Raw genomic sequence first — 19,336 nt, forward strand, 5'->3', positions numbered from 1 at the left:
TCTCCGCTAAACCGTCGTCAGTGCAGATAAAAATACAGATAAGAGTCCACAGGGCAATAAAAAAAAAAAAAAAAATAAAAAAAAAAAACAAAAAAAACAAACAAACACTGGCTGTTATTATCCTCGTTGTCTCTTCTTCGCGATTTTTTTCGTTTCGTCATGCCAAGCTAGTGTAGTCACAGGCAGCGTAATAGCACTGCCTAAGTAAAGAACGATGTTGGCACTATGTATTATTTATTTTTTGTTGGTTTTAGACCAGGGCACTTCGTATCGAAGGAGTTGTCGTAGAAACTTCGAAAAGGGCTCATTCAACTGGAAATTGGAGTGACTAGTGCCCTTTTTAATAGTCGAAAGGCAACTAGCCCCCCCCCCCCCCGTCCGGCATTCCCCCAAAAAAATCCAATCCAAATTTTGAGATAGCCATTTTGTTCAGGATAGTTAATTTCCAGATAGTAAATATGTTTTTGAGGTGGTCACTCCCCCACAACCCTCAGGGCAAGGATTTTAAGTTATGCCCTGGGGGTATATAAGAATGTTGTTGGCACAATGTATCATCTATTACTTTTTTCCTTTAGAGCAGGGCACTTCGTACCAAAAAGTTGTCGTAGAAACTTCGAAAAGGGCTCATTCAATTGGAAATTGGAGTGGCTTGTGCCCTTTTGTGGCTTGTGTCAAAAGTGATTGGAAGGCAACTTACACCCCTTCCACGCCCACCATTTTCCGAAACTGACCCAATCAAAATTTTGAGAGCCATTTTGTTCAGCGTAGTAGATTTCCAGATAGAAAATATGTTTTTGAGGTCTCTCCCCCACAACCCTCTGGGCATGGGTTTTAAGTTATGCCCTGGGGGCATATAAGAACGATGTTGGCACAATGTATTTATTATTTTTTTTCCTTTAGACCAGGGCACTTCGTATCGAAGAAGTCGTAGAAACTTCGAAAAGGGCTCATTCAATTGGAAATCGGAGTGGCTTGTGCCCTTTTTAATAGTCAAAAGTGAATGGAAGGCAACTAACACCCCTTCCACGCCCACCATTTTCTGAAACACATCCAATCAAAATTTTGAAATTGCCATTTTGTTCAGCGTAATTGATTTCTAGATAGAAATTTTGTTTTGGAGGAGGACACTCCCCCACAGCCCTCAGGGCAAGGGTTGTAAGTTATGCACTGGGACATTATAAGGTTTTTATAGAAAGCATTGTCGTAGAAACTTCAAAAAAGGCTCATTCGATTGGAAATTCAAAGGGCTAGTGCCCTTTTTAATAGTCGAAAGTGATTGGTGGGCAACTAACACCTCTGTCAAAGCCACCCTTCCCCCAGGGACATCCAATCAAAATATTAAAAGATCCATTTTGTTAAGTATAGTTGAAAGTTCTGGAAATTAGGTCTTTGAGGATAAACCCCCCCCCCCACAGCCCTCAGGGCAAGAGTTGTAAGTTATGCCCTAGAGCATATAAGGTTTCTATACAACGCGTTGTCGTAGAAACTTCAAAAAGGGCTCATTTGATTGGAAATTTAAGTGGCTTGTGCCCTTTTTATTAGTCAAAAGTGGTTGGAAGGCACCTAATAACCCTTCCACGCCCACCATTTCCCCAAACACATCCAATCAAAATTTTAAGACAGCTATTTTGTTCAGCGTAGTTGATTTCTAAATAGGAATTATGTTTTTGAAGAGGACACTCCCCCACAATCCTCGGGGCAAGGGTTTCAAGTTATGGTACCATATTCACTCCTTCTAAAAAAGGCCAAGCTGGAAACTCTTGAGCACAGGAGAGGAACGATGTGCCTCCGTTTTGCAAAAAATGCAATAATAAACCCTCGCACGGAAAACATTTTCCCCAAAAGACACTCCCTATCGACACCACCTGCCACGTAGCCTACTGTTTCTGAACCCGTCCCTATCTTGTCCCCCATCCGTTGTTTAACCTCCAGATATGAAAAAACCTTTGTCCCCTTCATTACTGATCAAATAAACCACTAGTACTGGTGATACCCATGCTTGTGTCCGTTTGGTTCTTCCATTCCCTCCCCTTTTTATATACTCTCTTTTAAACCTTTTTAACACTATTTTTATCTCAATTTTTTTTTGGTTTTGTTTTAGTTTGTGCCTTTTTAACTTTCTTACATTTGACACTTTTTGTTTTTTAGACAAATGAATGGCTTTGCCTTTCTGATATTGTTGTCTTTGACATTGTTTCGCCAGTTTTTTAGCTGTTGTGCTATTTCTATTTTTTTTTTTTTTTTATTATACGACCCCGAAATGCGAATTCGGCCCTTCGGGGCTTGTGATAGTTATTTTTTGAAATAAATATCTTATCTCTCGTATCTATGTCCTGGGAGCATATAAGGTCTAAAGTTCCATGCAGTCTAAAGTTCAGGAAATTATACTTTTGAGTAGGACACTCCCCCCACAGTATTCAGGGCAAGGGTTATAAGTTGTGCCCTGGAGGCACATAATTTTTTTATTGAAATCTTTGTCGTAGAAACTTGAAAAAGGGCTCATTCGATTGGAAAATCAAAGGTCTAGTGCCCTTTTTAATAGTCGAAAGTGATTTGAGGGCAACTACACCCCCCCCTCTCACGCCCAGCTTATCCCCAAACACATCAAATCAAAATTTCTAGATAGCCATTTTGTTCAGCGTAGTTGATTTTTAGATAGAAATTACGTTTTTAAGGAGGACACTCCCCCAGAGCCCTCAGGGCAAGGGTTGTAAATTATGCACTGGGGGCATATAAGGTTTGCATAGATAGCAATGCCGAAGAAATTTCAAAAAGGGTTGATTCGTATGGAAACTCAAAGGGCTTGTTCCCTTTTTAATAGTAAAACGTAACTTAAAGGAAAATAACCCCCCTCCCACACCCACCATTTCCTCAAACACATCCAATCAAAATTTTGAGATAGTTATTTTGTTCAACGTAGTTGAGAGTTCTATAAATTAGGCCTTTGAGGATGATAATCCCCCCCACAGCCCTCAAGGCAAGGGTTGTAAATTATGCCCTTGCGGCATATAATTTTTTATTAGAAAGCGTTGTCGTAGAAACTTCAAAAAGGGCTCATTCGATAGGATATTGAAATGGCTAGTGCCCTTTTCATAGGCAGCGCGCTAGCGCTGCCTAAGTGAAGAACGATGTGGCCACAATGTGTTTTTTTTTCTTCAGCCGGGCACTTCATATCGAAGGAGTTGTCGTAAAAACTTCGACTCATTCGATTGAAAATTGGAGTGGCTAGTGCCCTTTTAATAGTCGGAAGTGATTTTAGGGCAACTGGCCCCCCCCCCCCCCCATCGCCCATCATTCCCACAAACACATCCAATCAAAATTTTGAGATAGTCATTTTGTTCAGCGTAGTTGATTTCCAGATAGAAAATATATTTTTGAGAAGGACACTCCCCACCAACGCTCGGGGTAAGGCTTTTAAGATATGCCCAGAGGGAAAATAAGAATTATATTGACACAATATACTATTTATTATTTTTTTCCTTTAGAGCAGGGCATATCATATGGAAGGGGTCGTCGTAGAAACTTCAGAAGGGGCTCATTCCATTGGAAACTGAGAGTTATACTGCCCTTTTTAATAGTCGAAAGTGATTGGAGGGCAACTAGCCCCCCCATGCCAATCATTCCCCCAAACACATCCAATCAAAATTTTGAGATAGCCATTTTGTTCAGCGTAGTTGATTTCCAGAAAGAAAATATGTTTTTGATGAGGACACTCCCCCACAACCCCCAGGGCAAGGTTTTTAAGTTATGCCCTGGGGGCATATAAGGTTTTTATAGAAGGCATTGTCGTAGAAACTCATTCGATTGGAAATTCGAAGGGCTAGTACCCTTTTTAATAGTCGGAAGTGATTGGAGGGTAACTAGCCCCTCCCCCACGCCCATAATTCCCCCAAACACATCCAATCAAAATTTTGAGATAGCCATATTGTTCAGGGTAGTTGATTTCCAGATAGAAAATATATTTTTGAGGAAAACAATCCCCCACAACCCCCAGGGCAAGGATTATAAGTTATGCCCTGGGGCCATATAATTTTTTTTATTGAAATCTGTCGCAAAAATTTGAAAAAGGGATTATTTGCTTTCAAATTCAAAGGGATAGTACCCTTTTTAATAGTTGAAAGTGATTTAAGGGTAACTACCCCCCTATGACACTCACCTTTTCCCCAAACACATCTGATCAACTTTTTTGGATAGCCATTTTGTTCAACGTAGTTTAAAGTTTGTGAAATTATGCGTTTAACGATGAAAACCCCTCCCCCCACAGCTTTCAGGACACGAGTTGTAAGTTATGCCCTGGGGCATATAAAGGTTGTATTGAAAGCTTTGTCGTCGAAACGTCGAAGAGGGCTGATTCGATTCGAAATTGAAAGGGCTAGTGTACTTTTTAATAGTTAAAAGTGATCGGATAGCGACTAACGACCCTCTCACGCCCACCAATTTCCCAAACTCACCCAATAAAAATTTTGAGATATCCATTTTGCTCAATGCAGTTGAACGTTCTGGATATTAGGTCTTTTAGGATGATGACCCCATCAGAGCCCTCAGTGCAAGGGTTGTAAGTTATGCCCTGGGTGCATTTAAAGTTTATATAGAAAGTTGTTGTATAAATCATAGGCAGCAAGATCGCGCTGCCTAAGTAAAGAACGGGGACACTCGAGAACGAGACAAGAAACGGGGACTAAGTAAAGGAGGAAACATCCCCACAACCCTCAGGGCAAGGGTTTTAAGTTATGCCCTGGGGGCATATAAGAACGATATTGTCACAATGTATTATTTATTAATTTTTTCCTTTAGAGCAGGGCACTTCGTATCTAAGAAGTTGTCGTAGAAACTTTGAAAAGCGCTCATTCAATTGGAAATTGGAGTGGCTTCTGCCCTTTTTAATAGTCTAAAGTGATTGGAAGGCGACTAACACCCTTCTCACGCCCACCATTTCCCGAAACACATGCAATCAAAATTTTGAGATAGCCATGTTGTTTAACGTAGTTGAAAGTTCAGGGAATTCGGTCTTAGAGGATGACAACCACCCTAACATACCTTAGGGTAAGGGTTGTAATTTATGCCGTGGGGGCATATAAGGTGTTAATAGAAAGCGTTGTCGTTTCCAACAGGGCTCATTCGATTGGAAATCGAAAGGCCTAGTGCCCTTTTAAACTCCCCCACAACCCTCGGGACAAGGGTTTTAAGTTATGCCCTGAGGGCATATAAGAACGATGTTGGCACAATGTATTATTTATTATTTATTTCCTTTAGAGTTGGGCACTTCATATGGAAGGGGTTGTCGTAGAAACTTCAAAAGGGAATCATTCAATTGGAAATTGAGAGTTATAGTGCCCTTTTTAATAGTCGAAAGTGATTGGAGTGCAACTAGCCCCCCCCCCCCCACACCAATCAGTCCCCCAAACACAGCCAATAAAAATTTTGAGATAGCCATTTTGTTCAGCGTAGTTGATTTCCATACAGAAAATATTTTTTTGAGTAGGACACTCCCCCACAACCCTCAGGGCAAGGGTTTTATAGAAGGCATTGTCGTAGAAACTTCAAAACAGACTCATTCGATTGGAAATTCGAAGGGCTGGTACCCTTTTTAATAGTCGAAAGTGATTGGAGGGCAACTAGCCCCCCCCCCGCCCATCATTCCCCCAAACACATCCAATCAAAATTTCGTGATAGCCATCGTGTCCAGGGTAGTTGATTTAGAGGTAGAAAATGTTTTTGAGGAGGACACTCCCCCACAGCCCTCACGGCAAGGGTTTTAAGTTATGCCCTGGGGACTAACCCCCCTCTCACGCCCACCTTTTCCCTAAACACATCCAATCAAAATTTTTAGATAGCCATTTTTTTCAACGTAGTTGAAAATTTTGGAAATTAGGTCTTTAATGATGACAACCCCTACCCCCGCAGCCCTCAGGGCAAGGTTTGTAATTTATGCCCTAGGGCATATAAAGTTTTTAATGAAAGCGTTGTCGTTGAAAACTCAAAAGGGCTCTTTCAATTGGGAATTGAAAGGGCTCGTGCCTTTTTCAATAGCTGAAAGTGATTGGATAGTGACTAACTGCCCTCTCACACCCATCATTTTCGAAAACAGATCCTATAAACATATTGAGATATCCATTTTGTTCAACATAGTTGAACGTTCTGGAAATTAGGTCTTTTAGGATGATAACCCCCCTCAGAGCCCTCGGTGCAAGGGTTGTAAGTTATGCCCTGGGGGCATATAAGGTTTATATAGAAAGTTGTTACATAAATCAAAAGCAGCACGATCGCGCTGCCTAAATAAAGAACGGGGACACTCGAGAACCAGAAAAGAAGTGGGGACTAAGTAAAGAGGAGGACGCTCCCCCACAACCCTCAGGGCAAGAGTTTTAAGTTATGCCCTGGGGGCATATAAGAACGATGTTGGCACAATTTTTTCCTTTACAGCAGGGCACTTCTTTGAAAAGCGCTCATTCAATTGGAAATTGGAGTTGCTTGTGCGCTTTTTAATAGTCGAAAGTGATTGGAAGGCGACTAACACCCCTCTCGCGCCCACAATTTACCCAAACACGTCTAATCAAAATTTTGAGATAGCCATGTTGTTTAAAGTAGTTGAAAGTTCTGGAAATTTGGTCTTAGAGGATAAAAACCACCCTAACAGATCTTAGGGTAAAGGTTGTAATTTATGCCGTGGGGGCATATAAGGTGTTTATAGAAAGCGTTGTCGTTTCCAAAAGGGCTCATCTGTTCGGAAATTGAAAGTCCTAGTGCCCTTTTTAATAGTCGAAAGTGATTGGAAGGCTTGACATTTTTATAGTAAAGATCGAATTGGGTATAATGTATTATTTTTTGCTGTTGTTGTTGTTTAGACCAGGGCACTTTGTATAGAAGGAGTTGTCGTGGGAACTTCGAAAAGGGCTCATTCGATTGAAAATAGAAAGGGCTGATGCCCTTTTTAATAGTCAAAAGTGATTTGAGGGCAACTAATCCCCCTTCCACTCCCACCCTCCCATTTATGCTTTTAAAATTTAACCAAATAAAAATAACGTAAGTGTATACAAGCTATCAAAGAAAGTAAACAGATTTTTTTTTGCGAATGATATCAAGTTTTCCATTTCAGGTCAACTAGAAAAGGTATGAAACTAAATTAAACAGTACTATTTGCGTCCAGATTTTTAAAAGGGTGTATATTGTTAAAAATTGCTGAAAATTTTTCTCCAGCATACAAATAGCAGCCCAAACTAGAGGGTCTTAAAAAACGAAAAGATTTAAAGTAAAAAGACTATGTCAATATAAAACGAACAGAAATTAATTTTAAAAAATTTTTCCACAAAATAAGTTTTTTAAAGAAAAGTAAAGAAATCCATTAAACAAAAAATGAGCAAAAATAAAATCAAATAAACTACCAAACGTGAAGCTACCACAAATCAGTACCAATAAATAAATAAATCCCAAAACGAACAGAAATTAAAATACTTAACCGAGTCAAACTCAAAAGGAGCAGAAATTAACATAAGTCGGGCACAAAACCCTATGCCTTCCAAAGGTCAGAACAAAATTAGTACTTTACCGACAAAATACAAATGAATTTGCATTGTCAGTTTAATATACATATACTGACATTTACAAATCAAAACGTTAACATTATTTGATCTATTTAAGCTAAAAAAGTAAAAGCATTTATATTTTTTCAGTAAAGTGCAAATATTGTTCTCACCTTGGGAAGGCATAGGGGTTTTGTGCCCAACTTGTGTTAATTTCTGATCCTTTTGAGTTTGACTCGGTTAATATTGTAATTTCCGTTCGTGTCGAGTTTCAGTTATTTATTGATGCTGACTTTTGGTAGTTTCACGCTTGGAAGATTGTTTGATTTTATATTTGCTCATTTTTTGTTTAATAGAGTTCATAGCTTTTCTTTGGAAAATTTATTTTGTGGATAAACTTTTTTTAATTAATTAATAGTCAAAAGTGATTGGAAGGCTAACACACCTTCCACGCCTACCATTTCCCCAAAAATATCCAATCAAAATTTTGAGATTGCCATTTTGTTCCACGCAGTTTAAAGTTCAGGAAATTATACCTTTGATTAAAACACTCCCCCATGGTCTTTAGGGCAAGGGTTATAAGTTATGCCCTGGGGGCATATAAGTTTTTATTGTTGTTGTAGAAACTTGAAAAAGGGCTCATTCGATTGGAAATTCAAAGGGCTAGTGCCCTTTTTAATAGTCTCGAAAGTCATTTGTGGGGAAACAAACCCCCCTCTCACGCCCACCTTTTCCCCAAACACATCCAATCAAAATTTTTAGATAGCCATTTTATTGAACCTAGTTAAAAGTTTAGGAAATTAGGTCTTTAAGAATGACAACCCCTCCCCCCCCCCCAGCCCTCAGGACAAGAGTCGTAAGTTATGCCCTGGGGCATATAAGATTTTATTTAAATCTTTGTCGTAAAAACTTAAAAAGCGCTCATTAAAATGGAGGTTGAAAGGGCTAATGCCCTTTCAATAGTCGAAAGTGATTGAAGGGTAACTAACCCCCCTCTCACGCCCACCATTTCCCCAAACACATCCAATCAAAATTTTAAGATATCCATTTTGTTCAACGTAGTCGAAAGTTCTGGAAATTGGGTCTTTTAGAATGAAAATCCTATCAGAGCCCTCAGTGCAAGGGTTGTAAGTTATGCCCTGGGGGCATATAAGGTTTATATAGGAACTTTTAGAAATTTCAAAAAGGGCTCATTTGATTGGAAATTGGAATTGCCCTTTTAAATAGTCATTCAGATAGCCATTTTGTTCAACGTTGCAGAACGTTCTGGAAATTGGACATTTGAGGATGACAACCCCCCCCCCAAGCCCTCAGGGCAAGGGTTGTAAGTTATGCCCTGGGGACATATAAGGTTTTTACAGAAAGCTTTGTCGTCAAAACCTCAAAATGGCTTATTAGATTGGAAATTGAAAGGGCTAGGGCCTTTTTTAATAGTTGAAAGTGATTGGAGAGCGACTAACGCCCCTCTCACGCCCACCATTTTCCCAGACACATCCAATCAAAATTTGGGGATAGCCATTTTATTTAACGTTGTTGAAAGTTCTGGAAATTAGGTCTTAAAGGATGACAACCACCCTCAAAGCCCTTCGGGTAAGGGATAATTTATGCCCTGGGGGCATATGGGGGCATTATGCCCTGGGGGTGCTTATAGAAAGCGTTGTCGTAGAAACTCAAAAAGGGCTCATTCGATTAAAAATCGAAAGGCCTAGTGCCCTTTTTAATAGTCGAAAGGGATTGGAAGGCTTGACATTTTTATAGTAAAGATCGATGTGGGTATAATGCATTATTTTTGTGTTGTTGTTGTTGTTTAGACCAGGGCACTTCGTATCGAAGGAGTTACTCGTATCGAAGGAGCACTTCGTATCGAAGAACTTTGAAAAGGGCTCATTCGATTGAAAATAGAAATGGCTGCTGCCCTTTTTAATAGTCGAAAATGATTGGAGGGAAACTAATCCCCCTCCCACGCCTACCCTCCCATTTGCCTTTATATTTAAAAACTAAATGTTGCCTTACGATTAAATCAAAATACACGGTGTTAATGCTAATTCCCAATAAGGCATCTCAGCAGTATCCCAAGAACGACTGAGCGTATTATGTTAATCTTTCGGGGCTACTTTTGCTCTTAAAATTTAACCAAATCAAAATAGCGTAAGTGTATCCAAGCTATCAAAGAAAGTAAACAGAGTTTTTTAGCGAATGGTATCAAGTTTTCCGTTTCAGGTCAACTAGAGGAAGTATGAAACTAAATTAAACACTACTATTTGTGTCCAGATTTTTAAAAGGGTGTATGTTGTTAAAAATTGCTGAAAATTAATACGTTTTTCAAAGAAAAGTAAAGAACTCCATTAAACAAAAAATGAGCAAATATAAAATCAAATAATCTACAAAGCGTGAAACTACCACAAATCAGCATCGATAAATAAATGAAACCCAAAACGAACAGAAATTACAACAAATAACCGAGTCAAACTCAAAACGAGCAGAAATAAAATAAGTTGGACACAAAACCCCTATGCCTTCCCAAGGCCAGAACAAAATTTGCACTTTACTGAAAAAATACAAATGAATGTGCATTGTCAGTTTAATACACATATACTGATATTTAGTAATAAAAATGTTAATATTATTTGATTTATTAAGGTTATAAAAATAAAAACATTTATATTTTTTCAGTAAAGTGCAAATTTTGTTCTGGCCTTGGGAAGACAGAGGGGTTTTAAGCCCAACTTATGTTAATTTCTGCTCGTTTTGAGTTTGACCCGGTTATATATGGTAATTTCTGTTTGTTTTGCGTTTAATTTATTTAACGATCCAGATTTGTGGTAGTCTCGCGGTTAGTAGATTATTTGATTTTACTTTTGCTCATTTTTTGTTTAATGGAGTTCTTTACTTTTCTTTGAAAAGATTATTTTGTGGAAAAAAATTTTCTTTAATCAATCTCAGAAAATAATCAGTTTTCTGAGATACAGTGGATACAGTTCCATTTCAATAGCATGCCTTTTATTCATTTTTGTACCATTGTTGACAGATATTAACTAGAAAACAACTTCAAACAAATAAATAACAAATCCACATGAAAAAAATTACCTGCTCTATCCCAATTTCCAGTAGCCGGTGGCATATTTCCATTCATCAGTTGCATTGCATCTTGCCCAGCCGGAAAACGAGGATATATAGGAGGTGGAAAAATTGGAGTAAAGCTTGAGGGATTCCACCCAGTGTTAGGTTGTGATATCGGCGGAATGATTGGATTTCTTGGGCCAAATAATACATATTCTTCTTGATGCGGTACTTCTTGATTTCGTTTCCGCTGTTCTAACATTAACCGCTCCAAGTACAAATTTTTGAATTGTTGACAAGGTTGCGGAGTAATATGAGAAAGTGGTGGAGAATGAGTCCTGAATGTGACCTAAATTAAAGACCCATGAAAAATCTCTTACCCTATAAATAAATTATACACACACACACACACACACACACACATATATATATATATATATATATATATATATATATATATATATATATATATATATATATATATATATATATATATATATATATATATATATATTGAATGTTCAATTTATAAATATAAATTGAATGATGTCTATATACATATTATGTATATATATTCATCTTACAAGGTAGTGTGAATTCATGTTATGGCCCATAACCAATGATAAACAAAACACAGAATGTTTGCTGACTTTGCTTATGCTCAGTCATGATAGAAGATATGCGGCATATGCCAAACTTCAAGAAGGTTTGATAATGTATATGAAGGGTTCACACCTTGATCAGTTTTGTAGAAGTATAAAAAAAAAAACGATTCTTTGATCTTAATTACTTTTACATAAATCATTTCTTGGACCACCCTACCTTTTCATTTGTAAATAATATGAAAAAACATATAACTGTTTACAGAAGGGGTAAAACTCTCAATGAAGGAAGTCTTGATCAAACATTTTAATCTTGATTAAAAGCTTTACCTATTACTTTATACTTTCATTTTGAAAGAGACAATTTTGGGTTGACCGTCCAAGATTGATCAGTTAAATTTGTAGTACCAGGAGAACGAGCAGTGCTCGGGAAAGCGAATTTTAGACATAAAAACAGTGTCTGGCGTACTCCCCCCCCCTCCGAGGAAATGCGATGAAACCCTGATTCACAAAGGAAAAACGTTTGTGCATTTTTTTTCTTTATTTAGTTTTTAAAACAAAATTACAAAGGATAATTTATTTTTCAAACTCTAAGGGTCAATCCTCTTCCTTCAACTGGCATATCTGGCAAGTGCAGAGGCTCATAGAGCATATTCTAATTCTGGGTTGCTTAAAAATAAATGCCATGGGGTTTTACTAACGATAAAAATGAAGTAAAACTCAAAATTTAAACGTCCATGCCTGTAAAAAGACCTATATCAGAGGCAACGCTATAGCGTTGCCCATAGTAAAGGCCATACGGCAAAAAATTTTTTTTTTTTTCCAGAGGCACTTCATATGGAAGGGGTCGTCGTATAAACTTCAAAGGGGGCTCATTCGATTGGAAATCGAAAGTTCTAGTGCCATTTTTAAGGATCAAAGTGATTGGAAGGCAACTAACACCCCTTCCACGCCCAAACACATCCAAACACATTTACTCAGACACACCCCACAAACACATTGATATAGCAAATGTGTTTTGTATCTTTAATCACCAGATAGAAATTATGTTTTTGGTAAAAACACTCCCCCTACAGCCATCAGGGCACGGGTTGTAAGTTATGTCCTGGGGGCTGGTATACTTTGTGGAGAAAGCGTTGTCCCAGAAACTTTAAAAGGGGATCCTTTAATTGGAAATTGAGAGGGCTGTTGGCCTTTTTAACAGTCGAAAGAAATCGGAGAGAGAATCACCCTCCCCCCCCCCCCCAACGTCCATTATTTCCCCAAACATTTACGATCAACATTTTGATATGGCCATTATGTTCAACGTAGCTTAAAATTCTGGAAATTATGTCTTTGAGGATGACAACCCCCCCACAGCCGTCAGGGCAATGGTTGTAAGTTATGCCCCGTGGGGTATATAAGGTTTGAATAATAATAATAATATAATGGAAAAACGTAGGCCAGAGCCTCTTACAAAACAGGAAAAAGACGAATACAAAAATTTAGATAAATGTTCTAAAGTTACTGAAGTCGTACATACGACTCTCGTATATCTTCTCAAATGAGTTCTTGAAAGAGCTGATGGAGGGTGCCAGAACGGTTTCTCTAGGTAGGGAGTTCCAGGTGTCGACGACTCGGTTTCGAAAGGAAAATAAAAATTTCTCATACAGGGAATCGAACTCTGGTCAACTGGATGAGAGCCAACTACCTTTATGGAAAGCGTTCTCGTAAAAACTTCAAAAATGGCTCATTCGATTGGAAATTTAAATGGCTAGTGCTCTTTTTAATAGTCGAAAGAGATTAGAAGGCAACTAACACCCCTTCCACACCCACCGTTTCCCCAAACACATCCAATCACAATTTTGAGATAGCCGTTTTGTTTAACGTAGTTGAAAGCTCTGGAAATTATATCTTTGAGCAGGACACTCCCCCGCATTATTCAGGGCAAGGGTTAAAAGTTATGCCCTGGGGGCATATATGGTTCTTATGGAAGGAATACTCGTATAAACTTCAGAGAGGGCTCATTTGATTGGATATTGAAAGTTCAGGTTAACTTTTTAAGAGTCAAAAGAGATTGGTGGGCACCTAGCCCCCCCCCCCCCCGCCTCCATGCCTTTTTTTCCTCAAACCCATCAGATAAGAAATTTGAGATAGCCATTTTTTTTTAATAGTTGAAAAACCATATAACGGACGCTCTGGAGTTGACAAAGCACCCTAGGGTCCGAAGGCACGCATTTTAAGTTTTGCCCTTGAGGGACTATATGGTTCTTGTGGTAGGGAAGCTCGTAAAAACTTCAGAGAGGGCTAATTTGATTGAAAATTGAAAGTTCTAGTTCAGTTTTTGAGCGACAACTAGCCCCCCCTCCACGCCCCTTTTCCCCCAAATGCAACCGATAAAAAATTTGAGATTGCCATTAAGCTAAAAAATTTTCAGAAGTCAGATAACAAGACTCAGGTGTCGACACAACCCCCCAGGACCCGAGATCAGGTGTTGTAAGTTATGCCCTGGGGCACATATGGTTCTTATGAAAGGGATGCTCGTATAAACTTCAGAGAGGGCGCATTTGATTGGAAATTGAAATTTCGAGGTCCATTTTTAATAATCCAAAGAGATCCGAGAGCAGCTAGCCACCCCTCCCCACGCCTTCTTTTTCCAAAACAGTTTGATAAAAATTTTGAGATAAATAATTTGTTAAAAATAGTTCAAAGGTCGGACAAGAAAACTTCGGTGTCAATACAACCCCCCCCCCCCGGGCCCGGGGAAGGCGTTCTAAGTTATATCCTAAAGGCATGTACGGTTCTTCTGAAAGGGATGCTCGTATAAACTTCATAGAGGGCTCATTTGATTGGAAATCGAAAGTTCACTTTTTAAGAGTCAAGAAATTTAAGAGCAACTAGCCCCCCACCCATGCCCTTTTTTCCCCAAACTCATCCGCTACAAATGTTGAGATAGCCGGTTTTTCAAAAAATTTTCAAAAATTAGATGACAAAAAATCCGGTGTCGTCACAACCACCCAGTGCCCGGGGGCAGGCGTTGCAAGTTATGCCCTGGGGGTATATATGGTTCTAACTGAAGGGATACTTGTATAAACTTCAGAGAGGACTGATTTGAATGGAAATTGAAAGTTCTAGTAGAACTTTTAAGATTCAAAAGAGATCGGAGGGCCCCTAGCCCCCTCGCCCAAGCCCTTTTTTCCCCAAAGCCATCCGATTCAAATTTTGAGATAGCCATTTTTTAAAAATTGTTCAAAGGCAGATAAAAAAAAAACTCTGGTGCCGACACAACCCCCCAAGACCCGGGGGCAGGCATTGTTAGCTCTGTACTGGGACCGTATATGGTTCTTATGAAAGGGATGCTCGTATAAACTTCAGAGAGGGCTCATTTGAATTGAAATTAAAAGTTCTAGATCAATTTTTGAGAGTCAAAAGAGATTGGAGGGCAACTAGCCCCTCCCACCCTCCACGCCTTTGGGTTTATCGGATGGACAAACCCATCCGATAAAAATTTGAGGAGACCATTTTGTTAAAAATAGTTCAAACATCAGATAATAAAACTTCTGGGTCGACACAACCCCCCAGGGCCCAGGGATAGTCTTTTTGAGTTTTACTCTGGGGGTATATATGGTTCTTATAGAAGTGATACTCGTATAAACTTCAGTAAGGGCTCATTTTATTGAAACTGAAAGTTCTAGCTCATTTTTAAAGAGTCAAAAGAGACCGAAGGGCAATTAGCCCCCCCCACGCCCTTTTTCCCCAAACCCATCCGATAAAAATTTTGAGATAGCCATTTTGTTAAAAATAGTTCAAACATCAGATAATAAAAACTCCGTGGTTGACAATTCCCATTTTTTCACTTTGTTACTGTTATTTTGATACCAGTTTTGATACTTTGATGAACATTTGATTTTTTGTTTTGATTTGATTTTGGAATAATGAATTTTTAAAAAGTTGAAGCGTTTTGCAATCAAAAACGAACAGAAATTAATTAAAAAAAAATTTCTGAAAATGAAGTTCTTCAAAGAAAAGTATAGGCCATTTTAATCTTAAGCTTGGCAGATACAAGAACCTGTTACAATTCAAACTCAAAACAACCAGAAATTAAATAAACAATCATAGGAAAAAACATATAACAAGTAATAATATAAATGAATAAATAGATCTTAGCGAGTAATGCTTAGATTGAATATGAAAATCAAGCTTAAAACGAAAAAAAATATTTTATTATTGTAGCACAAATGAAACTTAAACGAACAGAAATTAAATAAACAATCAATGCAAAAAAACATACAATAGATATTAATGTAAATGAATAAATAAATCTTGAAAAGAGTGAAACATAAATTGAATATGCAAATCAAGCTTGAAACGAACAGAAATCACTACAAACAATAGTTTGGGTGTCGCCTCCTTCTCTCACTGTAAAAGTCTAAAACCTACAGCGTCATTGGCGCTTTACTGAAAACTATATGTGTCTTGAACAGTCTTGGAAAACGTAAACAGCATCAAATTGAATATTTGATGTATAATGATATTAATTGTTGAAAGATCCATCAGTTCAAGAATTTATTTCATTGTAGTTTTGTTTTTATTTTCAATGCTGTAAGACCTGAAAAAGAAAATATTTGTAATATAATTCGTATTCAGTTAAGCGCCAATGACGCAGTAGGCTTTTGGTTTTTACAGTTAAGGAAGGGGGCAGTATCCAAACTCTTGTTTGTAGTGAAACAATATTCGTCTTAAACAACTTTAGAAAGAACTAATAAATTAAACTGAATATTTGATTTATAATGATATTAATTTCTGAAAGCTCACCGGACTCGACCGAGTTCGTTGATTTTGAATTGAAGTTATCACGCATTTTGCAATAGGTTGCATAGGTTGCCTCAAGACATGGCTAATTGTAGACAGTGAAAAGCCAAGACAGATAGTCCAAGTAATTGAGAGGCAAATGTTTAAATGGCTGGGGCACGGGTAAATGGCAGGAGTATGCATGACTCTCTTGTTGGACACAAAGGAAGGGGGCAGCATCCAAACCCTTGTTTGTAGTGAAACTATAATCTTCTTGAACAATTTTAGACAGAACTAATAAATTAAACTAAATATTTGATGCATAATAATATTAATTGCTGAAAAGCTCATCAATTTAAAATTTTACTATAATTTATTTTTTATTTTCAATATTAAGTGCCAAAGGAGATATTTGTCATAAATTTGGTTTTAAGTAAAGCGCCAATGACGTAGTAGGTTTTAGGCTTTTACAGTGAGAGAAGAAGGCGATACCCGAACTCTTGTTTGTAGTGATTTTTGTTCGTTTCAAGCTTGATTTGCATATTCAATTTAAGTTTCATTCGTTTTAGGATTATTTACATTAATATCTATTGTATGTTTGTTTGCATTGATTGTTTATTTAATTTCTGATTGTCTTAAGTTTTATTTGTACTTCAATAGCAAAATATTTTTTTTCGTTTTAAGCTTGATTTTTATATTTAATCTAAGCATTACTCGCTTTAAGATCTATTTATTTATTTATGTTATTACTTTTTGTATGTTTTTTGCTATGATTGTTTAATTAATTTCTGTTCGTTTTGGGTTTCATTTATTCTTTAACAATAATTTCTGGTCGTTTTGAGTTTGAATTTTAACAGGTATTTGTATATGCTGAGCTTAACTTTAAAATGGTCTTTCCTTTTCTTTGAAAATCTTATTTCTCAGAAATTTTTTTTTAATTAATAAAAATAAAGAGTTCCAAGAATTGCTTATCTTGTATACAGCAATAATAACTTCGGTAATAATCACTAATTCTCTTATTTACCTCATTTGTCAATAAAAAAATAGACTCACACCGGAGAGCATTATGAATAGTAACAAAGTTAATGTTATTCCATACTGATATTCTGTCAAACTTCATTTGACAGTTCTTTCCAGCATTTTGGTCCCCTTATTTCACTTCCCAAAAGGATTTAAGAATAATATATTAATGGCACTGGAATGGGTAAAACGAATTTTTCCCAAATTCATGACCTATCTATATTGTTTTTTCGGACCAGGATATGTTATTCTGCCAAATTTCAGGTAAAAACTATCGAGTTGTTTTTGAGAAAAAATACATATACCCATAGGCCTACATACACAATTATTACTCGTTTAAGATGTAAGATAAGTAAGCCTTTGTTCTATTGTTAACAATGTGGTTCGGGCCTTAATCTTCAGATTTATATTTTTACCCTCAAATAGTTTCAGCTCCTTTTTCGTTGTGGTTTCGGTTTCAAAATTCAAGTCGTATTTTCTTGCGAGCCTGAGTAATACGTTCATCAAAGAGAAAACCAATCTGCGATTCTTACTGGTGTTTTCATCCATCGTCAAAAGTAAGGTGTTTCATGCTTCAAAGGTAATTCTGCTCCTTTTCTTGTGTGTTAAACATATTTTATGTTAATTCCCATAGCACTAGGTCAATGAACAAAATTAATATAAACAGTTTGGTTATGTCTCTGATGGAGGTTTCCTCTCCTTCATAGAGGGGACAAACCATGGAGCTCAATAGGCGGGGGTCTGTTCTCTGATTACGACTTCGAGGATTAATTGGATTAGTTTTAACATTGCTAGAATAGGATTCAAACTATGATTTTATTATTAACTTTTTTGTCGTAATACTGTTTAGTATCTTTGAGGGAAGGAGTTGAGTATAGAGAATTTTGATGATGGTAGCAGGATATATGCTAGTGTCGTTAGGTTTCTCTTTGAAAACCTCTTTTGATGTGAATGTACATTTTTCTCTGTTGTTTCTGTGATTTTGTTTTCCCCTTCCTTCACATCATGCCCTGGCATTAGGAGGAAATGTGGGATTTTGTACAATTTTTGTTTGTTTAATCAACAATACTGAAATTAAATTATATATTATGTCTATTTTTACAGACACCAAAGATATCTCTTAGAAACTATAAAACTTTTTTAACCCTTATCGGTCTGAAGTGTAAACTAAATACTTAATTTGGAGCTCAATGACTTAAGACAGCCTCAAGCCAAAAGTGGACTGGGAAGGTAAGGGTGGGCAGGGGCTAAGGTGGGGTTGGGAGGGCAGGGTGGGGGAGGGGGAGTTGAATACTGAAGAGTGAAGGAGACTGTATTTGTTACTATTATTTTTCTTTTATATTTTATTTATCTATTATTATTTTTAATTCAGTTATTTATTTATTTATCTATTTTTTCAGATATATAGGTTATAGTTTATTTATTTCTGGTTTATTTATAATTGTTTTAATTAAATAGTTGAGTCTTACGTTAATAGTCGAGTTAATAGGTAAGTAGTGCGATCGCAAACCTTCATAGGTTTTCTCCAGTGCGAAAGTGTTGTTTAATTTATTTATTTGTGAATGTGGATTAAAAAACTTATGAACTTGCGTAACTTATAACCCTAGTCCTAGGGGCAGTGGGAGATTACGTCAGGGTATGAGAATTGAGTTTACTTGGAGGAATATTCAACAGACAATTTAGGAGCATACATTCGCTTTGTCATCCACCTCGCTTGACGTAGACCCCCTTCAATCCCGAAACTGAAGTTATTTTCAGATCCACCTCCTAGTGAGGGTTGTAAAAGCTCTTTCTAGATTTCTTTTGTACGACTTCCGTCTTAAGGACACTTTGAATGCAGTCAGTAATTTTTTCGGTTTTCCAGAAAGCCTCGAATAGGATTTTCTTCATCGAGCATTGTCGTATATAATTTTTTTATTAAGTACAGTCCACATACTTCGGAAAAATCTGGATCTCTGGGTCGTTTGATGATATTGCACAACGATTCTTTTAATACTAATCCATGGATGTGGTGACGCCACACCAAACGCAGCAATACTTGTCCGAATTCTATTGTTTATTTATTCTCTTATTCCATTTTCAAGAATTCCCTTTCAATTTTGAGAAGGGTGTTAAACTCATTTCCTTACCACACCTAGCAAACGACAACGTCAACGTCACAAATAAAAGAGTTTAAAGAGTGTTGGGTGATAAAAGAGCTGAGTGATTCTTCTGTTATACATTTGTTCTCTTATTCCATTTTCATTCATTATATAATCTTTTGAACTACCAGGAGGATTCTATATTACCTATAAACTACTATTGAATCAAAATCTTATTTAAAGAACCCCGACTGAAAATTGAACGAAGTTTATACAATAAGTT

General features: G+C 37.2%; 1 protein-coding gene across 1 annotated transcript in view; it reads right to left on the reverse strand.

Moving 5' to 3' along the window:
• LOC148941391 (nonsense-mediated mRNA decay factor SMG7-like) overlaps positions 1-19,336 on the reverse strand; it is a 73,293-nt gene that overhangs the window by 5,898 nt on the left and 48,059 nt on the right. Inside the window, exon 9 of the mRNA XM_089104072.1 lies at positions 10,608-10,929. Coding sequence (XP_088960198.1) covers positions 10,608-10,929 — 322 coding nt within the window. The remainder of the gene's footprint in view (positions 1-10,607; positions 10,930-19,336) is intronic.

This window comes from Artemia sp. Qi Xiang Cuo, chromosome 18 (genome assembly GCF_049724085.1).
Source record: "Artemia sp. Qi Xiang Cuo chromosome 18, ASM4972408v1, whole genome shotgun sequence".
Lineage (NCBI taxonomy): Eukaryota > Metazoa > Arthropoda > Branchiopoda > Anostraca > Artemiidae > Artemia > Artemia sp. Qi Xiang Cuo.